At 46.5% G+C, this 24,713-nt stretch overlaps 1 protein-coding gene across 1 annotated transcript in view; it reads left to right on the top strand.

Moving 5' to 3' along the window:
- Positions 1-24,209, top strand: part of LOC102560898 (heparan-sulfate 6-O-sulfotransferase 2) — a 290,829-nt gene extending 266,620 nt beyond the window's left edge. Inside the window, exon 2 of the mRNA XM_059721116.1 lies at positions 21,987-24,209. Within this exon, the coding sequence (XP_059577099.1) occupies positions 21,987-22,014 (28 nt within the window). The 3' untranslated portion in view covers positions 22,015-24,209. The remainder of the gene's footprint in view (positions 1-21,986) is intronic.
- The last annotated feature ends 504 nt before the right edge of the window (positions 24,210-24,713 follow it).

Below are 24,713 nucleotides of genomic sequence, written 5' to 3'. Positions count from 1 at the left end.
TTTTTCCTAATATCTAACCTAAACTTCCCTTGCTACAACTTGAGACCATCACTCCTTGTTTTGTCATCCACCACCTCTGAGAACTGTCTAGCTCCATCCCCTTTGGAACCAAACTTCAGGTAGTTGAAGGCTGCTATTAGTTCCTCCCTCAGTCTTTTCTTCTGTAGACTAAATAAGCCCACTTTCCCAGCCCTCTAACCATTTTCATTGCCCGCTGCTGAGCTCTCTCCAATTTGTCCACATCCTTTCTGTAGTGGAGGACCCAAAACTGGACACAGTACTCCAGAAGTGGCTTCACCCTTGCTGAATAGAGGGGAATAATCACCTGCTTCAGTCTGCTAGTAACACTTCTACTAATGTAACCTATTATGCTGTTAGTCTAGGGGTGGGCAAAATATGGCCCACAGGCCAGATCCAGCCCACCAGACCATTCTATCTGGCCTGTAGGGCCCCTAAAAAAATTAGCAAATTAATATTTATTTGCTTCTGGCTTCCTGTCAAAGCTGAAAAGAAGCCAGGGGCAGTAGGACCCAGGGGGAGCCCTCAGTAGAACTGAGCAGCCCAGTCCTACCTCATCCCCAGCCATTTCACTCTCTTCCTGCCCCCACCCTGCTCCTGCACCACATGGCCCCCAGCTACATCACTGGACTGGGGAGCACAGGGCCCCTCCAGTGTGTGTGTGTGTGTGTGTGTGTGCACGCGCACGCATGCACACAGGCAGGGGCAGTGTGTGTGTGTAGGCAGGAGCAGTGTGTGTGTGCGCACTCATAGGGTGAGTCCCATGTGCACACCCCACCATACACATACACCCCCCCACACTGCAATACACACAGACCCCCACACCCACCCCAGCCACCCTCCCCAACACACATCCCTCCACAAATCCCATACCGATCCACATTCCACATATCCACACACCCACATTTCCCCCACAAACCTATACACCCCCCCAATATACAAGAGTAAGGCTTCATTTTAAGCTATTGTGCAATCACCTCTGTGTACACTGCACAAACACATGTAAATCAAGACAAAAATATTTTTTGAAATCAAATTAATGAATATTATAGGTATTTGCTTTCTAGAATATAATGTGGTATTTTTCTGGTTCTGAGATGGCAAAACCCCTTGCTGAAAGGAGTACTTCTGGGGGCGAGGGGAGGGATTTCGGTAGCAAAGGTCAGGGGATAGGGAGCGGGACTTCGGTCAGAAAATGACAACCAGGGCGTAAGGCACCTTTCAAGGGGTGGGACTACCCATGTGGCCCTCAGCTTGCCAAAATTTGGTAAGCAACCCTCTGCCCGAAATAATTGCCCACCCCTGCATTAGCCTTTTTTTTTGCAACAAGGGCACACTGTTGGCTTACATTCAGCTTCTTTTCCTCTGTAAGCCCCAGATACTTTTCTGTAGATCTGCTGCCCAGCCAGTCAGCCCCCAGCCTGTATTGGTGCATGGGATTGTTCTGTCCTAAGTGCAGGACTCTGCACTTGTCCTGCTTGCACTAAACACCTATGACTTAGTGGGGCTAACAGAGACCTGGTGGGATTCATCCCATGACTGGGCGGTACATATTGAGGGCTATAGATTGTACAGAAAGGACAGGTCGGGGAAGAAAGGGGGGGGGTTGCACTTTATGTCAGTGAGCAATATACATCAACCCTTATCAAGACAGAATCCGAGGTTGAGGAAGTAGAAGGATTGTGGGTTAGGCTACATGGGGGGCAAGGAGAAAGGGATTTGGTGGTAGGGGTCTGCTACAGACCCCCACACCAAGGGGAAGAAATAGATGCGAGGCTCCTGAGGCAACTCTCGGAGATCATAAAAGCTAAAGAGGCGGTAGCCTTGGGGGACCTAAACTACCCGGACACCTGCTGGGAGACGCAGACAGCAAGGTCCCATCGCTCACACAGGTTTCTAACCTGTGTACAGGACCTCCACCTGACACAGGAGGTGCATGGTCCCACTACGGGGAATGCCATACTGGATCTGGTATTGGCAACAGGGGATGACATGATAGGGGACCTCCAGATCGGTAGCCATTTGGGAGACAGTGATCAACTAATAATAGAATTCAACATAAGATGTTGAGTGGGTAAGGTAACTAGTAGGGTGAAAGTGCTAGACTTTAGGAAAGCTGATCTCAATGCACTCAGGCGATTAGTCAAGGACGCACTGCAGAGTAGGAGTTTTGAAGGGATGGGAGCCCAAGAAGGGTGGCTGTGCCTTAAGGAAACGATCCTTCGGGCACAAAGCAAGACGATCCCCGAGCGAGGCAAAAAAGGGAAAGGGGCCAAGAGGCTTCCATGGCTGACCAGAGAAGTCCAGGGCAGCCTAAGGGCCAAAAGGGGAGCACATAAAAAGTGGAAACAGGGTGAGATCACTAAAGATGAATATACCTCCTCTGCTCGTGCTTGTAGGGAGGCAGTTAGGCGGGCCAAAGCTACCATGGAGCTGAGGATGGCAACCCAAGTAAAAGACAACAATTGGTTTTTAGATATATTGGGAGTAAAAGGAAGGCCAGGGAGGAATAGGACCTCTGCTAAATGGGCAGAAACAATTGGTGACAGACAGGGGGGACAAGGCTGAACTCCTCAACGAGTTCTTTGCCTCAGTGTTCCTAAGTGAGGGGCACAACAAGTCTCTCACTGGGGTTGTAGAGAGGCAGCAGCAAGGCGCCAGACTTCCATACGTAGATCCTGAGGTGGTGCAGAGTCACTTGGAAGAACTGGATGCCTTTAAGTCGGCAGGCCCAGATGAGCTCCATCTGAGGGTGCTGAAGGCACTGGCCGACATCATTGCAGAGCCACTGGCGGGAATATTCGAACGCTCGTGGCGCACGGGCCAAGTCCCAGAGGATTGGAAAAGGGCTAACGTGGTCCCCATTTTCAAGAAGGGGAGGAAGGAGGACCCAGGCAACTATAGGCCAGTCAGTCTCACCTCCATCCTTGCTAAAGTCTTTGAAAAAATTATCAAGGCTCACATTTGTGAGAGCCCGGCAGGACAAATTATGCTGAGGAGAAACCAGCATGGGTTTGTGGCGGGCAGATCGTGCCTGACCAATCTAGTCTCCTTCTATGACCAGGTTACGAAATGCCTGGACACAGGAGGAGGGGTGGATGTCGTATACTTAGACTTCAGGAAGGCCTTTGATATGGTATCCCACCCCATACTGGTGAACAAGTTAAGAGGCTGTGATGTGGATGACTACACAGTCCGGTGGGTGGCGAATTGGCTAGAGGGTCGCACCCAAAGAGTCGTGGTGGATGGGTCGGTCTCGACCTGGAAGGGTGTGGGCAGTGGGGTCCCGCAGGGCTCGGTTCTTGGACCGATACTCTTTAATGTCTTCATCAGTGACTTGGACGAGGGAGTCAAATGTACTCTGTCCAAGTTTGCAGAAGACACAAAGCTATGGGGAGAAGTGGACATGCCGGAGGTCAAAACCGACACATCTACCACAGTCTAGGTCTGTCTGAATCCTAGCTCTACCCTCCAGTGTATCTACTACTCCCTCCAGCTAGGTGCCATCTGCAGACTTGCTGAGGGTGCCCTCCATCCCATCATCCAGGTTGTTGATGAAGATATTGAACAAAATTGGCCCCGGACCAACCCCTGGAACTCTCCACTTGATACCGGCTGCCAACTAGACATCAAACCATTGATTACTACTCATTGATCCCGATGATCCAGCCAATTTTCTATCTGCTTTACAATCTGTTCATCCAACTAGTACTTCCTTATCTTGGCTGGTTCTTCGGGATCAATGGATAGTAAGCAGTGGTTTGATGTCTCTCTCTCTCTCTCTCTCTCTCTCTCTCTATATATATATAGTGGTGTTTCATTTTAATAATGGAAAAATGTGCATTTTGGGTTACTTTTTTTAAACCAAAAATTGGTGATTTTTTTATCAGAGGAAACCAGGATCCCTGATGGTCAGGCATAACTTGTCCTTGGTGAATCCATACTGACTGTTCCTAATCATCACTTTCTCCTCTATGTGTTTAGAGATGGATTCCTTGAGGACCTGTTCCATGATTTTTCCAGGGACTGAGGTGAGATTGATAGGTCTGTAGTTCCTTGGGTCCTTCTCCCCCTTCTTAAAGATGGGCACTGTATTGGCCCTTTTCCATTATCTAGGACCTCTCCTAATTGCCACAAGATTTCAGAGGTAATCATATCAGCCAAATCTCTCATCCCCCTCTGGTGCATCACATCTGGCCCCCTGGAATTGTACACATCCAACTTTTCTACGTAGTCCCTAACATGTTCTTTTGCCACTGTTGGCTTGCTCATGTCCTCCCCAAACTGTGCTGCCCAGTGCAATAGTCTGGTAGCTGACCTTTCCTGTAAAAACCTGAAGTAAAAAAACATTGAGTCTTTCAGCCTTTTCCTACTCATCTGTCACTAGGTTGTCTCCCCCATTCAGAAAGGGACTCGCACTTTCTCTGGTCTTTCCCTTGTTGCTGACATAGTTATAGAAATCCTTCTTGTTACCCTCCACATCCCTTGCTAGCTGCAACTCCAATTCTATTTTGGCCTTCCTGATTTCATGCCTGCATGCCTGAGCAATACTTTTATACTCCTCCCTAGTCATTTGTCCAAGTTTCCACATCTTGTAAGCTTCCTTTTTGTATGTTAGCTCACTGAAGAACTCACAGCTAAGCCAAGCTAGTCTTCTGCCATACTTGGTAGTCTACTTGTGCATTAGGATGGTTCTTTCCCGCACCCTCAGTAAGATTTCTTTAAAATACAACCAGCTGTCCTGGACTCCTTTCCCCCTCAGACTGGCCTCCCAGGGGATCCAGCCCATCAGTTCCTTCTTTTTGGAACAACATCACGTGGTCAAAGAAGCCAAAGCCCTACTGACGACACCATCTGTGCAGCCATGTGTTGATCTGCAGAATGCATCTGCTTCTGCCCAGGCCCTTGCCCTGGGCCAGAAGGATAAATGTGAGCAACACCTGAGACCCTGTGCCCTTCACTCTTGCACCTAGACCCCTGTAGTCACTTTTGATCTGCTCAGAGTCATCCCTGGAAGCATCATTGGTGCCCAAATGGATGACCAGCATGGGGTAGTAGTCACAGAGCTGGAGTAGTTTCAGTAATCCCTCAGTGACATCTCAGATCTGGGCTCTGAGCAAGGAGAAGACCTCCCAAGACAACAGGTCAGACTGGTAGATAGTTGCCTCCAGCCCCCACAGAAGGGAGTCTCCAACCACCACTATCTGTTACTTCCTCTTGGTGGCAGTGGTCTTGATCCTTCCAACCTTGTGGATGCCTGGCCTGGTCTCCTCTACCAAGGGAATGTGCTCTTTCCTCCTCTGTTTCTAGGGCTCTACATCTGTTCTTCAGACAAACCACTGCAGGTGGAGATGAAGACTTCTGCTTGCTGCCATAGGTTATAAGTGTGCAGGCCGGGAGCGATCTGGGGCCCTTTTTTCGTGCCGCGGGCTGTGGCCAGCAGCCCGGACACGCTGGGTCAGAGAAAGCAGGCGACACGCTAGAATTAGGCACGGACGCTTAGTGGTTAATTCAAGATTGTTTACTTACACCGTAGATGGTCGCAGTGTAGGCTGGAAAGTTTCCCAGGTAAAGCTCCGCTTAAATCCCCATTTGAGGACTCGGACAAAACTCTCACTCTCATGAGTTGTCGAGGCTCCGTGGATCCTTGTTTGCGCGCAGGGAAGAGGGATACGTCGAGGATTGCGCTCGGCGACGGGGACAGGTGAGAGGCTGATCAGACCCCTGTAGCCTTCTTGATATTCACGCTGGGTCCAATAGGCTCCGCAGCGCTTAGAGATCTTCACGAGACGTGAAGTCTCCTCCTGATGTTCGTGGAGTCCTCCAACTTGGGTGGAAACCACTCAAGCCTCTTATACGGCTAGCAAGCCAATCGCTAGCTGCCACGTGGGAATAATTTAGAACTGACCAATAGTGGGGCACGAATTTAAATACAAATGGCGGGAACTCCTTGCAACATGTGTTTCTGTGCTGCAAAGAAGAAATGCACCCTGCAAAGAAAGCTTCAAATGGCGGGAAAATAATTCAGTGGTGCCAAAGCACACACAAAAACAAAATCACACTTTTGGGTTGTGACATCCCCCCTTGCTGAAGGCACAGCTGAATTATGCTGCACGCTTATTATTCGAGTGATCAAGAGTTTTATCATGAGTCGCCAAACAAAACAAACAAACAAACACAAAATTTACCAACATAAGAAGTTCGTCATCCAGGGATCGAACCAAACAATAACGAACACAAATACACACACATAGTCAGATTCATAACAAAAACTGCACTATCAGGGCTTCAGTGGGCGTTATGGTGAAGTCGCGCGTCAGGCCCTCACTTCTCGGTGATGTTATCCTTCTCGGGGCTTCTCTTCACCACGCACTCTGAATTCCGGACCTATAAACAAAAAACTCTCAAAAAAAAAAAAAACGTTAACGCATCTCAATATATTTTTGGAAGTTTACTGTTATTTCTATATGGTACAAGTGGTTGCTACTCTAAACTATCCTCTCTTATACACTCAACTAGATGAAATCGTCGAGGAGCCGTCGTCTAATTCTTCTAGGTAATGGAAACCTAACTCATAGGCCAGTTGCCATTGACCTGCGTCCCCTAAAATCTGAAGTTGCCGCTTATTGAGTCCAGAACGCTGTAGGAGAAATCCAAACATGTATCGCTCTTCTGGTGTTCTCTGTGGCAATGATGGAAGATTGGTTTCGTGATGTTTCATGCCTTGAATCTCGGTCGGGTGTCGACGGTCCCGATCACTAGATAATCTTGGCTCCATCAGGATATGCAGTCGTGACAGCTGACGAAGGATATTGCTTACCAGTTGGTTTACCATTGGGTTGAGCAGAATCCGGAGGATGACGATGTTCTTTCGCCCATAAACCTCAAGACAACTATCTATGCTGTGAATGGTTACTGGAATGGCTCCAGGATCTCGTAAATGACGGTGAGGCCATGGTCTTATTCGCTGGAGTGATGTCAGTCCCAGCGCACATGCTCTGGGGTTCCAGGCACAATACGAGACTCTGATGATTGCTAGCATGAGATGTTCTGCGCCGGTATGTTCTGGCCGTCCGTCATGCCATACGGGGGCTTTCTGACCGATCAGTCCTGCAACAAGCGCTGGCAGTGGAATAGGCCAGTGAACGTTAACCGCTATCATGTCGATATCAGTGACATGTCCTCTACTCCATGAAGCTTGTCTTACCAAGAAGCTTGCTTCTTCCTGGTTTAGCAGGTCAGATCCAAGTTCCACGACTAAACGTCCCAACCACACAGCTAGAGTTTCTTCAGGTTGGATTCTTGATTCTCTGCACAAATCCTGTAGTTCAGTTCTGGTGCGAGCATAGTAGGCAGTAGCAACTCGGTTAGCTGTTGTTACAGGCTGAACTACTGCTGCGGGAGTTATTGCTGCTGTTATTGCTTCAGGCAGGAGGGGTCCTCCGCTCGATTCTCCCTTTCGTCGGCAAGAAGGCGTGGTCATCAAAGGTGTCGCTGCGTCGCTGGGCGGGGTTGCCGGAGATGACGCTGCGTCGATGGGCGGAGTCATTGACCGAACTCTCGCGGATTCCTCCGAAGCTCCACCCTTCTTTTCCGGTTCTTGCACGCGGTCTCCCTCTTGCTCGGTGCCATCTTGGACTGGCGTTTCAGGATCCCTTCTCTCAGCCGCTTATTTGACCGCTCGAATGGCCATATGCACCTGGGCTTTTAAACTTAAATTCTTGTTCATTAAATCAGTTATCGTACGGAAAGTTGCAGTTAACTCTCCCCCCTTGTCGTACCGTAGGGCCACCCTCTCATCCGCGGGGCGTCCCTCTGTCTCCAGATCTTCGCGGAGCTCAGATGGAAGCTCGCAACCCCTTAATCTGGACGCCACCATGAAAGGGGAGAACCGGCCGATTGGCACCGGTTCTTCACTCTCCCGAGCATATCGTAGGCAACGGGCACACTCCCGGGTGAGAGTCGGGTTCACTTCGCCCACCGGGTTGACTCTGGCGAGGGACACAGTATCGAGGGGCCTGAACAGGACCCGCTCGTCGCTCATCATACACCCGAATGCCGCGGGGTGCAAATACACTTCCCTCTCTTTCGGGGTTCCGTTTTCGGAAGCTCCCTCTTCTCCCTTCAGCGAAAGACATCCGCTGATACATCTCTCACCCGTTCCACCCGCCTGATGGTAAGCGATATGCTCCTCCAGCTCCATAAAACTTTTCACTTGGCATTTTTCACTGCACCAAGGGCAGTTCTTAACTAATTCTAGCTCTAGTGTGTTTTCTCCTGACCCCATCCTCGTCGCCATGTGCGGGCCGGGAGCGATCCGGGGCCCTTTTTTCGCGCCGCGGGCTGTGGCCAGCAGCCTGGACATGCTGGGTCAGAGAAAGCAGGCGACACGCTAGAATTAGGCACAGACGCTTAGTGGTTAATTCAAGATTGTTTACTTACACCGTAGATGGTCGCGGTGTAGGCTGGAAAGTTTCCCAGGTAAAGCTCCGCTTAAATCCCCGTTTGAGGACTCGGACAAAACTCGCACTCTCATGGAGTTGTCGAGGCTCCGTGGATCCTTGTTTGCGCGCAGGGAAGAGGGATACGTCGAGGATTGCGCTTGGCGATGGGGACAGGCGAGAGGCTGATCAGACCCCTGTAGCCTTCTTGATATTCACGCTGGGTCCAATAGGCTCCGCAGCGCTTAGAGATCTTCACGAGACGTGAAGTCTCCTCCTCCTGATGTTCGTGGAGTCCTCCAACTTGGGCCGAAACCACTCAAGCCTCTTATACAGCTAGCAAGCCAATCGCTAGCCACCACATGGGAATAATTTAGAACTGACCAATAGTGGGGCATGAATTTAAATACAAATGGCGGGAACTCCTTGCAACATGCATTTCTGTGCTGCAAAGAAGAAATGCACCCTGCAAAGAAAGCTTCAAACGGCAGGAAAATAATTCAGTGGTGCCAAACCGCACACAAAAACAAAATCACACCTTTGGGTTGTGACAATAAGCTTCAAGCTTTCACCTTCCTGGGAGTCAACATCCTTTTCCTTCTCTAGTGCTATCTCTGGTAATCCTTCCTCCACAGTCGTAGAGGTCTCCTCCAGCATTGAATTGATGAAGTTCTCATGGTGGAGGATGTTTTGGAGCCTTGCTGCCTCTTCTTGTAGCTCTCTTGCCTGTTTCCTGAGGGACAGCACCAGGAAGCACTGCTCACATCACAGGCACTCCCCCACCTGGTTATCACTGAAAGGAACCTTCGAGCTGCAGTCTCCACCGTGCCAAACCAGAACCTGGGTGGAAGCGTCGAAGGTGAGTGGTCCTGCCTGGACAGACCCCACATGTACAAGCAGAGGAAGAGCTGGCAGTGGCAGTGGCTCCAGTTTTCTACAGCCATTTCTCTGGGACTCTTCATCTACCACCTCTCTCTTCCTGTCCCTCTCTCCAAGCAGGCCTTCCCTAGCAGAGTCCCCTGTAAGCTGACCTGTTCTCTGCTCCGTGGTCCCAACATTTTTCCTTTTTCCTGCTTCCACTTACAAAGCTTATAGTGAAGAAAGGCAAGAAAGCATTTCCAGGCAACCACTATGGAACTCCCCTTTGCTCTGGACTCTAGTGGGGCGCAAACAGACCTACAAATTGACCTGTAAACTGCACAGAAACTTACCTGTTTGCTTGCTCCCTGGTCATTCTGGGAGTCTCCTTTTATACCCTGCTGGACCTGGCTCCATCCCCTCATTAGGGCTTTTGTCAGACACAGGCAGCACTCAGTCAGCTAGCAGCACTCCCAGCTGCTCAGAGCACATGCTCAAAACACACATAGCCCATGAAACCAACACTCAGCCAGTAAAAATGTGTGTCGAATATCAGGCTCACGTACCCAAAGCAGGATCTGGTGCCTGGCTCCTCTTCCACTTCTTCCTCTTGCTTCCAGCAAACTGCTCACAAACTGGCCTTTTTGCTCCCCCTATTCACTCTATTGTTTCTGTCCCTGAAAGGATCAGATCAGCTATGGTTACCATATTTCCAGGTCCAAAAAAGAGGACACCTGTGTGGGGGGAGGACGGGACAGGGGGAATATGATGGTGGGGAGGGCAGTGGCATGCCAGTGCCCTGCCCCTGCCCATTCTGTTGCCCTGCACTGTCAAGCCACAGCCCCCGCACCAGCCCTGCTGCTGCCCTTCACTCCCAACCCACTGACCCTAGCCCTGTCAGTGCACCTCACTCCCAAAAAGCAGGACCCTGCCCCCCCTTCCTGCTGGTGCCCTTCACTCCAACCCACAGCCCCCTGGCGCTGCCAGTGCCCTGCACACTCAACCCACAATCACCCGCCCCCACTGGTGCCCCTCAATCCTGATTTGCAGCCCCCTGCCAATGCCCCTCACTCCTGACCCACACTTGCCTGCCCCCCCAACCCTGCAAGTGCCCCACACTCTGGACCCACAGCCTCCTACACCCCCAGACCTGCCAGTACACCTCACTCCTGAACTTCTGTGCTCCCTGGTGCCTTGGATTGCCCTCTCCCTGCTTCCACCAGCAGAGCAGAGCAGAGCAGAGCAGAGCAGAGCAGAATTGTGAACTCAGCTCCCAATCATGCATGCACCACACTAGGTATTCTGGGAACTGTAGTTCTACCTAGTGGCAGCTATGCTGAAAATGAACCAGGGGAGGAAATTCCAGAGTTTTTGCTTGCATTTTAAAAATCCTCCCGGATGTAGCACAGGAAGCCAAAAAAAGGGACATGTCCGGGAAGACCCAGACGTGTGGTAACCCTAGATCTGTCCCTTAGCTCAAGTAGAGTTTCCAAGCAATTTGAGTGAATCACCCTCTTGTAGAGGGCCATACAATATTTTTTCACTCCACTAGTGGCAGAATTTTTGAAAGAGCTGATTATTGCTTTCCTGAGAAACCAATCCTTCCTGGGATCTCAGTGTCTTGTTGGCTGGTTTAATAGGTCTGCACTTTGGGCTCATGTCTTCCGTCTCCATTCATCACCACTCAGTGAAAACAGACTTCTGGTGGCAACTGGATATGAGACAGTTTGGTAGAGGAGAGTCAGGTCCTTCTAGCAAGCCCCTTATAGCATCTCTTGCAATGACAAAGTTGCCCTCAAGTCACTGATGAACAGGGATCCTGATTTTCTCTGATTTAAAAAAATATCCTAATTTTTGGTTAAAAAAGAGTAATCCCAAATCCACATTTTTCCATGATTTAAATGAAACACCACTATATACATATCTATACATTAGTGGTGTTTAATTTAAATCACGGAAAAATGTAGATTTGGGCTAGGGACAGGCATTACACGTAAACTGGGTTAAGTGATCAGAAACTAGTTTAAACCTGTAACAGAACAGATGTTCAGTGCACATAAACCAGTTTGAGAATGACTGAAATGAGTTTGAGATAAACCTGGTTGAATGTAGTATCAGACTTAACTGATTTGGCTCAACCAGTTTATGCAATGTCTGTCCCAACCCCCTTGCTGGTTTAAGTTAAATAAGAGTCCCCCAGCATCTCAGCATGCTCTCTGGGCTGGGCAGGGCCCTCTGCTCCACAGCAGGGCTGGCCCCTCTCCTCTGCTCCCTGGCTGCAGCACAGGTAGTCTCTGCAGGCATCTGCCTGGGTTCTGTTCACCCCCTCCCCTCCCCTCCCCACTCTCTGCTAAGCTGGCATTATCCTGTCTCTCACAGACACCTCTCAGCATTAGCTAGGAGACCACATGCTGGCTATCTCTGAGCTGTGGCACACAGGACAAAGGTATAATCAACAGGTAGCTGGTAATGTCCCACTGTTGTTTTCTTAATGGATTGATAAGCACTGAGGGGTGATAAATATTCCCTGCTCGGCTGGTCAGGAGGGGGAGGAACCCCTCCCTAATCACAGCATCCTGCTGGGGCCTGGCCACACCCCCCTCAGCTCAGCTCTGTGGAAGGGAAGGGAGGGCTGCTCTGGTGCCCCCTGGCTTCTAGTCTGAGCCACTGCAGGCATGTGCCTGCATATCTGGGATGTCTGTCTCATTACAAAACTCATTTAGCCTAGCCAGGCTAGACTAACCTGCAAAGAGTGAATCAATTCAGGCTCAAGGTTTTTGAATGCCTGTCCCTAGCTATTGGGTTACATTTTTAAATCTGAAAATTGGGGAATTTTTTAAATCAGAGAAAACCAGGATCTCTGCTGATGAAGTTCTTGGCTAAATGTAATCTCAGAATTCCACATTAAACCATCTCTTTGCCTGCTTGTCTCTTCCCAAATCTCATTCTTCATCCTCAAGGAATCCATTGTGAAGCACCTAGAGGAGAACAGGGTGATCAAAAGGGATCCTGGTTTTCTCTGATAAAAAAAATCCCCAATTTTCAGTTTTAAAAAAGTAGCCCCAAATCCACATTTTTCCATGATTAAAATGAAACATCTGTAATATACAGATATATCTATATGTAGTGATTTTTCATTTTAATCATGGAAAAATGTGGATTTTGGGTTCTTTTTTTTAACTGAAAATTGGGGATTTTCTTTTATCACAGAAGACCAAGATCCCTGATGATCAGGAACAGTCATTAGGGATTCATCAAGAGCAAGGGTAGAGGGCAGGGAGAAATACCATATTTACCAAAATCTAAGATGACTTCTTGAATTTAAGACCTTTGCCCCCAATAATTACATTCTAGACTTGGAAAATGTTGTTATAATTTTCCATATCTAGAATCTAATTTTGGGGGGTTGTTTTAACTTAGTTTTCCCCAGCACTTCAGCAAGGCAAGCAACGACAGAATGGTAGATGGTGTGGGGCTGACAATGGGGGAATCAATTGTCTGCCTCTTGCCACCTGTTTCACCTCATGGCCCCCAGCTGCCTTTGCACCCTGTGTTTTCCCTACCTGTGGTACCTATATCCCCTGCTGCCTGCCTTCTACTACTTGCCTTCCTGTCGCTTGCCCTCCACCCTCGCCTTTCCCTCTGCCACTTGGATTGCTCTCCTGTCTGCCGTCTCCATACCTTTGTTCCTTGATGCCTTCCCTTTCCTGCTGTGCCTGCATCCCTTGGCACTTGTCCTCCCCACCACTTCCCACCCTGTGTTGCCTGTCCCCCACACTGCCTCCCCCTCTACTGTCTGCTCCCTGTGCCTTCCACCACTATTTATCTTCCCCTCACAGCTTCAGCTTGGTCCACTTTCTGCACCAGGGCAGGGAGCATTGAGCATGGAGCACATCCTGCCTTTGGCCCCAAGCCAGCCATGCAACTATTGTTGTGGCACCAACATCTCCAACCTCAGTCTTAGAGTCAGGTTTAGACCTGCTACTCCTTCTGCATGGCCAGGCTGGGACTAGAGGCAACTTGTTTTGTGTTCCCTCTCCTGACCTAGAGTAGGTCCCCAGCCAGAGCCAAAGCAGTGAGGGGAAGGTAAGCGAAAGTGTGGGGGAGTGAAGGCACAGGGTGGGGAAGTAGAGGCTACAGGGGACGGGTGGTGTTAGAGGCAGCCACTGTTCCTCTGACTCCAACCCTGAGTTTGAGTCCTCCCTCCACCCCCAACTTGTACTCAAATCTAAGGCAAGGGGCTCCCTTCCACCTCCTCATATTGAATGGGGAAAGAAACCTCATCTTGCATTCAAGTAAATACAATACTCTAAGTGGGTACACACTACTGATACTTAAGGAGTGGATATTTCAGCATCAAGTCCTATGTTTTTGGTGAAGTCTTGTAAGCCATATCAAATTGCTTCATGACCTGTAGGTTTGTTGCTTTTGGTATAGCATAAAAAGGATGCTTTTCTTGGTTAGCCTATTTCAGTTAATGCAGTCAGCAACAACAACAGCAGCTTGTTTTAATAGCCTTTTTTCTGGTGTAGGAATAAGTTAGGTTGCATTTGCTTAGTCAGCATTTGGATTTTGAGGTTGTTTAACGTGATATTAAAGATTATCTGCCTCTGGCATGTGGTCCCTTGTCATCTAAAGGACATTTATCTTTAGGTTTTTCAACATAGGAAAACATGTCCTTGGTATTAGGCATTTACATTTTAAAAAACTAATTTTTAACTCTGGGATGGTGCCTCTAGTTCTCCAATGAAGGACCAGTTCTTTCCAGGTCTCTTCATAGAAGATTACAGAATTCAAATGTGTCATGTCCAAGTTTACCCACTAAGGGAAGACTGCTGGGGTGTTTCAAATGTTTGCCTTTTCTCTCATGCAAAACAAATTTAACAAGTTAAATTGACTTAGGTCTAGTCTTCCTCCCAGACTCTTAACACCATCACAATAGGAAACTATGAACTGCCATGTGGGATCAAACAAGCAGTGCAATGTGTTCAATATCCAATGTTTGGCAGCAGGAGTAGATGCTTAAGAAGCGGGTGCTCTTTAATAGATGTCTTTTACCCTCATGCAGAGCTATCCAGCTGGTGGCATGTGGTCTATGAGGGGTTAACTTGTGGTCCCTGGGCTCCTACCCAGCTGCTGCTGCCCTATTGCTCTGACTGCAACATCAGTTGTGGTCCCACACCCCAACTCTCCCATGGCTTCTGCTACATTCCCCTGCCCAGAGGGCAGAGCAGGGCATGAACAACTGGTGCCTCCTGAGACTGGGGGGGGCACAATTTGTAGGTGGCAGTGGCAAGCGGGGACCACCTGCAGATGCTGGCATTGGCATTGGTGGTAGTTGATGGTGGGGTGGCAAGCAGCAAGCAGGGACCGCCCGCAGACCCCAGCGGTGATGTCGGCAGCATGGGGGCAGGTGGCAAACAGCGACTGCCCACAGAAGCCGGCAGCGGCATCAGCATTGGCTAATCAGGGGGGCGCATGCCCCCCTGTGATCCCCTCTATGAATTGCCTATGGAACAGGCTAGTGTGGCTCAGCCTGGAGTGCTGGAGTAACCGGCAGCCCAGAGCACACATTATGCATGGTGCAGCAGGGGCCTGTAGCGTGGGAGCTGAAGGTTCAGTGTCCCTGCAGCAAAGAAGGGCTCTCACCTCCCACATGCTGCAGTGCAAGGAACACCTATGTGTGTGTGGTGCAGTGGGGTGGGGAGAGGACGCTCATATAGTATACAGCCTTTACGGCCCATGGCCCCATAACATGCAGCCCCTGGTGGAGGAGCCCATGGATTATGTGGGCCCCAGTACTTGGAAGTTGGACAGCCCTGCCCTAATGTAAGGATTAGAGCCCTTATGCTTTTTTGCTGTTGCAACAAAATATTCCTACCCTCCTCAAGAATATCTAGTCCTTTTTTAAATTCTGCCAGACTTTTGGCATACCCGAAGTATATACATCTAGAACTAGTTCCAGGGGCTAATTATGCATTGTGCATAAAATAACATTAAAAAATCATAATTTAATTACTTTTTAAATGTTACCTTTCACTTTCCATTCTTGACCCCTTGTTGTATTATGAGATGGTAAATATAAAGCTGTCAATTTACCTCTGTAATAGTTTGTTGTTTCATATATTTCTGTCATGTCCCCAGTTATTTCTTTGTAAATAGTGCTAGTTTTCAGTTTCTTTTTTTCAATCTCTTTCAGTAAGGAGGTGTTACATTCCTCTGTTTTTCATTGTCCACTGCTGGAATTTGCCTTATATAATTTTCTCTAAAATGTATTATTTGAGATGGGCTGGACAGAATTCTCCACAATTTTCATCTACAGGTGAACATAGGGGAGAAAGATTTAATATTAAAAAAAGAGAACAAAATATATAGACAGCTCTCTTCTGGAAAGGTTAAGCTGGTAACTGAACTCTTACAATTTTTTTTTTTTTTTTTTGTAAATAGACAGGAATCATGTAACTGTATTTCACAAAGTCTTATATGAGTAGTGAGCAACAAACTAACTTAATCTTATGAAACCCAATTCTGGAATTCAATAGAAACAAGGTTGAAAGAAATGTCAACCATAACACCAACTCTGAAGCAATGATTGAGTTTTTTGGAAGACTGAAATATTAAAGATGAATTGGAAATGCTGTCCACACTGATGTCAAGTTGTTAGATAAACTTTGATCAATTTCAAGTAGAAAATTAACATGGTAATTTGGCCATTCTATAGCACATACTACCGAGACTCTTCTTTGTTGGAAGAAGCACCAGACTATGGTGGCATTTGTTTGCCTTCTGGTGAGAAAGCAAAGTGCCTATATGTTATTTTCTGGGTTTGATGCATAAATCAAATATTCTGCCATGTGCTATGTAGGCAGTCAGAGAAACTGATGATAATATGCACTTGTGGCCTTAATCTCTGAGGGGAAAGGATGTCAGCAGATTTTATGCAGATCCATTGCTGTGCAAGAGCAGCAAGAAGGAATTTATGTATCGATTATGCCTTGTCCTGACAATTCTGACACTTCCCCCAAGAAACTTTCTCTCCAGCTTCATGACAACTGCTTTTGGCTTGTCCCCACTTTTGATGTGCATGGTATTTCTGCCTTTCCAACTGTTGCATTGTCCCTTGCTTCCCTTTACAGTGCCACGGTATTTCTTTTACATTATACCTTTGCAGCTGTATTCAGTTTTCTGTCATTTTTTTTAGGGGTGAAAGTGCTGCCTCCCTCCGTCCTATTGGATGTGCTCTTCTCTGACCATCTCAGATACTTTTAAGACTATTGGCAATTATCAAAGCAGCAGCACCAAATACTGTCTTTGGAAATAGCTTCTACCATCCCCTGCTACTGATGCTGGCCAGGATATTAACTTACAACTTGAAACAATTTGTAGCAGGCAGTAAAAGGGAGGGGGAGTAGGGAGACTCAAAGAAACTCAAGCACTTAATTACAAATTAAAGTACTAAAATAAAAAGAAAAAAATAGGACACCCCCTGCTAACATTGGTGTCTTGGAGAGGTGCACTGATACATTGATCCTATATCAGATCAGTACTGATATAAAGACCATTTGTTGTATTGGATATTGGCTTGATGGAGCCAATAATTTGGCCAATAAATGTCCATGCTGTGTGCAGCTGCAGCGCAGTATGGAGCAGAGCCAGCAGCTTGGAGAGTTGCCTCCAGCTGGTGAGTTGGAAGGGGAGAGAGGAGGAAAGGGGTGTGGGGGGGCAGATCAATGGCCCTGTGGAGAGGGAGGGAGGGGTCAGGGCAGGTGCTGCCCGGGCGGGGGGCTGGAGGCGAGGCTCTTGGGGCGGCTCCCCAAGGTGCTTGCACCCCAGGAGGGCATGGGGGGCATGTGCCCCCGGATCTGTGTGGGGCAGGCAGGTGGGATGCAGCCATCATTGCACAGGGCTCTTGGCAGGGAATGGGCTAGGAGCAGGCACCAGTGGCAATGGGAGGGACTGCAGCCACCACAACTTTTACCACAGTTCTGCTCCCAGTGTTGCCACCATCTGGCATAGCCTGGCTCCATGTCTCAACTCCACCCATGCACTTGGAAGAGCCGAGGCTGCGCTGGGTGGCCAGCACCAGGAAGAGCCAGGAGCAGAGCTGCAGTGAAATTTGGGGTGGTTGCAGCATCTTCCCAGCACCCGCTCCAAGCCCACCCCCACCAAGAAGAGCCCTGCACAGCACTGGAAGAGCTGCGGAGTGGGTACTGGCAGCACTGGGAGGATACTGCATCCACCCCAAATTTCACCACAGCTCCTCTCCCAGTGGCAGCCACCCAGCACAGCATTGGCTCTTCCTGGTGCATGGGTAGAGGTGGGACGTGGAACTGGGCTGTGTCTGGTGGTGTGGGGCTGGGAGTGGAGCAACAGCAAAATTTGGGATGGTTGCAGCATCACTCCAGTGCCACTGGTTCTCGCTCTGAACCCAGCCCCTGCCAAGAAGAGCCCTGTGCAGCTCCAGGCCACCCCGGGCTGCGCAGATCCAGGGGGCACAATCTCCTGCTCTCCCAGGCAGTGGTGACATATAAGGGGTGCACAGGGGTGTGCATGTTAGCCACTGTTCCTGGGCAGGGGGGACAGGTGAGAGTGCTGGTGCCCCACCCTGAGGCCACTGGCTGGGGAGTGGGGTCTCACCCGGAAGTGCCAGCACTCTCTCAGAAGTGTCAGTGGTGTGCTCGGAGGTGCCAGTGATATGCCACTGCCACTTGCGGGTTGGCGGGATTGGTCGCAGGGGATGCCATGCCCTGGTTGGCAGAACTGGACGCTGGGGGAGCCCCCCCTATTGATGACTGGCCACGGGGGGGGGGCAAGTGCTCCCCCTGACTCAAGAGTCACCAGATGCCCATGCTCCCGGGGTGCAAGCAGTGGCAGGAGCCATCTGCCACCATAAGCTGTTCCTCTGTCCTGTGCTCCTGCCCCTTCCTGGGCAGCACCTGCCCCCTCCCTCACCGTGGGGGTGTTGATCTGCCTCCCCACACCCCTTTCCTCCCCACTTCCCTTCCACCACACCAGACTTACCACCTGGAGGCAGCTGTATCAGATATTGGATCGCTTTCAGCCGATGTTCCTTAAGTATCAGCTATCGGTATCGTCCCCAAAAAATCTCTACCGGTGTACCCCTAGTGTCTTGTGTTACCTATCCCTCATTTTTTCAGAAAAATGATTAGTAAAAATCCAGATCCACTTCTCCTAATCAGTATTAAAAATCACTGTTTCCCTTGGGAACAGTAAAAATACTGTGTTATGTGATAGAGTGTTATGATAAAAGTGTAAAAGTGATGATGTAGCTGTGACAGTCCACAAATTATCCAAGAGACAAGGATTTCTTAGGTTGATACCTTTCATTGGATCAACTATGTAGTTGAGAAATAAAGTTAGGCAAACTTTTGAATGAAAGATATTCTTCATCAGGTGAGAGGCCTGATGAAGAATGTCTTGCATTCAAAAGTTTGTCTAACTTTATTCAGACTACATAGTTGGTTAAAAAAAGATACACCCTAAGCAATCCTTGCCTCTTGCATAAAGTGTTATGGCATAGCTGTTGATTTTTTATTTTTTTACATGGTAACCAAGTGCTTTGAAATGTATTGATGAAGACTGCTATATGAAAAGTAATTTACTATTACTGCATTAAATACTAATTTATTTTTTCTTCTTGTTTTCTCTTTGTCCTGCTTCCCCTTACCAATTAATCGATCACCTTGTATGTGAATGGTGGGAACTTTGGCTTTCATCGGAAACCTATTCACATTAACAGGTAAGACGTTTCTTTGGAATCTTTTCCAACATAACTTTCATCCGCATTTTACTTAGTGGAACCAAGGTATTTTTATGTTTCATTCCAGAAGATGCTTTTAATTAGATCAGTGTATCTATACTGTGAATCATTCACTGTTCTTGAATGGCAGTAGCTATCACGGTATCCTAAAGCAGTCTGAAAAATGCCAGTGAATGATCTGGTAGTGTAAAAGTGATGTTTTAGCTGTGATGGTCCAGAAACTACGTGACAGGCAAGGATTTCTTAGGGTGATATCCTTTACTGGACAAACTGTGTAGTTTAGATAAAATTAGACAAGCTTTTGAATGCAAGACATTCTTTGTTACGTCTCTGATCACAGGAAGCCAGGTCTTTGCATGCATTTTTAAGTTTTATTTATATTTCAATTTCAGCAGTAGCAATAAAAGGATCTCTCTTGATTGCTTTTATGTGTATATATAAGATCATATTATTTTATCTATATCTACTACATACACAGTCCAATTCTCATTGCAAAGAGAGATATGCATTTGTTTTAGAGAAGGAGTGATTGTTACCTGATATGGATGATGGTTTCACAAAATATTAAGAGAGATTAAGCAAAAGGCTAGGAGTTCTTTCAAGCTATGGTTATACAGGAGATGAGTCTATTTTATGTTTTCCAGATGTTTTCAATTCTCAGCTGCTTTTCTTACCCTTCTACTTTCAATCTTTGCATCTTTGAAACTTGACTGTTGCAGTGTAGAAACACAGGGCAACTTGGTGTGATGTTAGCTCCTAAAATGCCACAAGCCTTGCAGTCAAGAAAACATATCAATACGTAGGTGTTCTAGTCTTCAAGTGATACTTCAGGTCAATATCTTCAAAGCTTAACTTGTATTTGGTTGGAAGTGAAAAATGTAAAATGTTATCTTTTCCTGATTAGAAAAAGAGCTACCAGGAGAGTTTGGAACCTGAGCTGGTGTCTGAAGCGGACCAGAGTTTGGGGACGTTTCAATATAGTTTTGACCCATCTGTATCAGTTTAAGTTAATCCTAGGATAGTCAGTTGCCTCTGAATATAAACTTTAGAAACAAAGGTGTGTGATATACTTCACTAAAACAATATTAACTTCTTTGTAAAAAGTGCTTTGATCAAATAATTAATTAAAAATGAATGTTCTCAAAATATTTAAGAGAAATTAAAAAAACCATTGAAACTATGTCAGTATAGGAACTTCTTAAATGATTAAATATAAATTTTCTGTGGACAGATACAGAGATGAATGTACATAAAATATTAATGTGTTGTGCTGCTGATAGGAATTAAGAATATCAAATGTATACTTATTCCAAAGACAGCAGCAAACCCACTGCCTTCAAGTGTAAAGAAGTTGTTTCATAGCTGTGATGTCACTAGTGAGCTACAGTTCACTAAAACTCAAATACACTCTGTCTCTTTTGATATTAGAACTATGAAGTGAAATGTAAAGTAATACAAAAATCTTACTCCCCCCACTCCTTTCCATGTGATATTTTGATGCTTAATTCTATACAGTACAGGCAGGGAGTCCCAGGCCTTGGAATCCAAGGTGAAAGAGCACGTGTTTATTAATTATTAAATGATTATGTAATTGCAGGGTTTGGGGTTCTGCTGAATTTAAAGAGGAGAGGACAAGGGAGGCATATGAGAACTGCCTCCCTTGCGTTAGCATAGCTACTTTATTTAACTGTGTTAAAGGCAACAAAATTCTAAGTAGAAGAGGGAAAATGTGGGATCCTCATCCAGTCGTTACTTAGATGAGTAATGTCATGCTGCTGAGTTATATGACAAGAACACACTTCACTTGTAACAAGCTAAGCATATTTGCCAAAGGGGGATCATGTCTTAGACATGCCCATTCATTTTCCACACTCTACTCAGTTCTACCTTGTATACTGAAGGACAAGGAAGTGATTGTACAAGAGGTGTGTGTGTGACTTTTATTTCATTAATGAGCAAAACGTATTTGTGCCCAGGTATAGCTTCAGTTCAAATTTCTACCAGAGGCGAACAGCCTGGTACTTTCTGCTGTATGTACTATGCAATAACATCAAAGGTTAGAGTTTTACAGTGCTGTCCTAGTAAATACCTGATATTCTTCCTACTTTGTTTTTGGATCACTGTAGACTGCTCTTGTTCTAGTCCTGATAGTTGGATGTAATAAATCCACGACTTTTGGTTAGTTACAAAAGCTCTCTTCACGTATGCAAATACTATCTTGTTTTCATCTAAATAATCCTCTACCATTTCTGAAACTGCTCTGTATTGACTATATCCAGTAGGAGTCACAGGCTAGAACAAATTTTCAGTCACTTGCTGGCCTCTGAAGAGGTATGGAGAAGTTAGGAGATGCCATTTCTTGTGTACACAGTTGGAGCTGATCTCTCTACAGTTTCACCCTTCCTATGTTTTCTACTTTTCCAACTGCTCACAATACCTGTCTGTTAGTAGCACTTTGTCTTGCAGTTTTTTCAACTCCATTAGGCAGGAGATATGAGTCTTTTGGTCCATCTCCTGCTTTAATACAGAACCCAAGACAATTTGGGCTTCATCAGGGCTTCTTCCTGCCTCCAGTGCTGACAATTTCAGCCTTCACTGGATGTATATGGCCTGGCTTGACCCACCATACATGAGATATACAGAATAGTACAGCTGCTGAGTAGACTTTCCAGACCATCTAGAATCATATTTCCAGCAGAAAATAAAACATGCACCTAATACTGTATGCTTTATGCAAGACTCTTCTGCTAGCTGCATCTAGAGAGAGCAGTATCAGTACATTACATTTTATTACAGATTTTATTGATATTTTCCTAATGAGATGATTCCTGATAGGTTTCTATTGTTATTTTTAACTTGGTACTGTATGTGCTTTACTGTCTTCCTAGGCACTCCTTTGACAGCTCCAAACTTTAGGCTACCAGTTCTTCCTTAGATGATTATCAGTTTTCAGAAAGTCTTGGAAAACAACATATTTTCTATGTAAGGTGTAAAGACTAGTTTCTGAACCAAAAGATCTTATCTGTTCTATTCCAAAGTTGTAATTAAATATTTAGATAAGAACTGCATGGGTGCATAAAACTGTACTTTTGAGCTATCTAACACAAACCTATATGAATCAATCCTCCCCACAAAAGAATACAAGTTGCTGGTGGTATGTATCTTATCACTGAGAATTGCTGTTCTTTGTAGATGATGGTAAATGTTGCTTCCATACCACATGAAATTTGTTCAAGGACAATGAATGTGAGAGGTCCACGTAAGACTCCTGTCAGTCTGTGATGAATTGATTGAAATGTTTCAGTGTGTTTTGATCAGTGGAAGAAGGTAGGGGAACCTAGTTATGCTGCTTCCTGGGCTATCTGTGTGCTGTTTCAGCTCTCAGGATCTATAGATAAATGCTACATGGAACGCTATAATTGAAGACTACTAATTTCTTGTTAAGTACACTCTAGATTTTTCAGTGGCACCCTGAGCTATGTTAAGTGGACCTACAGTCTACATGGGGACACTCAGGAAATTTAACCCAAGTAACTTTTAAAGTGAAATACTACAATTGGATTGAATCCCTGCATGGCCTATGTGATTTAGAATTATAGTAGCCATAGCCTACTTTAGTTAATTCACTTCTATATTGAGTTAGAAAACCTAAATTAAGGTCACTTTAATTATCAGCAGGGATCCTGGTTTTCTCTGATTTAAAAAAAATGCCCAAGTTTTGGATTAAAAAAAGTAACCCAAAATCCACATTTTTCCATGATCATATGAAAGACCACTAATATATATCTATAGCTATATCTATATGTAGATATATAGATATATATAGATATATATATGCATATATAAATAGAGAGAGAGAGAACTATTTATAGATATATATATAAATAGATAGATGGATAGATATCGCTATATCTATATAGATCTCTCTGTCTATATACAGTACTGTAATGAACAATTAAATCACCTTACTTAAGAGAACGCGGCCCCAGAGTGAACTCAGCCAGGCAGCAGCATGGGACAGCAGCTCCTCAAGACCATGTGATACAGGCCAATGAAACCCTTTCTGGAGGCAGCCATGTTGGAAAAGGGAAAATAGCTCTGCTGAGCTCATGTTATAAAGACACTTGAAACCCTCTCTGGAGGCAGCCATCTTGGGGAAAGGGAGAGCCATGAGAGAAGCCCAGCAGGTGAGGGAGAGCTTGGGCATGGGTTCTGTCCTCAGAGTTTCCAGAGCCTGAAGAAAACGTGGGCTGTGCTGTGGGCTGGAGAGTTAGGAAGCCCAGCCACAGCACCTCTTTTGCTTCTTTTTCCCCTGGGAGCCCTGTCCAAGCTGCTTGGAGGAGCACCCGGCCCTTCTGGAGACTCCCCAGTGAAGAGGACTCTTCTCCAAGCCCCTGTGTGATGGGAGGTGTACTAGAGGTGGGAGGGACTGGAGAGAGATTGATCCAGCTCACTGAGAGCTCTGGGTTGGAGGCAGAGCTAGGGGACCTTAGCCCTCCTCACACAGGGTAGGGCCCCTGTGAGAAAGAGTTAAGACCCAAGGGAGGGGGCAAACCGCGACTGCCTGGCAAGTGGGGGTGTGCAGGTGTGGGCAAGGGATTACCAGAGCTCCAGCCCAGAGCCTGCTCACTGTGTGTCAGGGCAGGGTAAGCTATCTGACAGGGATTTCAGGAAGAGAGCACCTGCCTTCAGCACAGCAACCCCTGGGGCATGCTTCGTGAGATCCTCAGAGCAAGGACCTACCCATGCTTCATGCAGGAGGGGCACAGAAGCAGCTCCACCTTCCTGGGCATCTGGTCCAGGCTACCTGTGTACACATATCATTCGAGGCCATCATTGTGTACAACATTATTGACTGAGGGTGTGAATAAGTTTCGGACAGTTCATCAGTTGTATATTAATTCGTTTCCTTGTCTTTAACCCTTTGTAAGTAAAGTGTACATAGTTGTAAATTGTTGGTGTCTAATTGAAGGTCCAGGGATACTAGGTGCCTTCCTTTGTGAGAAATTTCCTTTACTCCAGGATCCTGGGCAGTTCTAGTCTGTGGGCACCTCCAGGGATCTGGAGTTGGGTTGGAGCTTTGTGGGTAGCCCCACAGCCAGGGTTACAGTACTGTATCTATCTAGATATAGTACTGTAACCCTGGCTGTGGGGCTACCCACAAAGCCACAACCCAACTCTGGATATCTAACTATATATATATATATTAGTGGTGTATCACTGAAAAATGTGGATTTTGGGTTTCTTTTTTTAATAAAAAAAATTGAGGACTTTTTTTTATCAGAGAAAACTAGGATCCCTGATTATCAGGCAAAGAGTCCACATAAAAACTAAATTTAATTTAACTAACTTCTTTTAAATTAAATCCATCAGTTCATTCAGATCACTTTTTGGATGTCTTTTGGAAGATAAGTCCCTAGAAAATAAAACAGTAAGAATGTGCAGTAGAAAATTAGTTTGTAACAATTTTGCAATTTGTCTAATTGGTTAAACAAGAAGATTTATTGAAGCTAACCTATTGTATCTATAGCCCATGTTTATATCGTTAGTAAGTATAATATGCATCAAGTTCTTGCCCGTTTTTATATCCTTAATATTGCATGCATCAATTTAAA

This window comes from Alligator mississippiensis, chromosome 1, assembly GCF_030867095.1.
Source record: "Alligator mississippiensis isolate rAllMis1 chromosome 1, rAllMis1, whole genome shotgun sequence".
Taxonomy (NCBI): Eukaryota; Metazoa; Chordata; order Crocodylia; family Alligatoridae; genus Alligator; species Alligator mississippiensis.
Note: the sequence above shows the minus strand (reverse complement) of the source record. Positions and strands in the feature narration are given on the sequence as shown.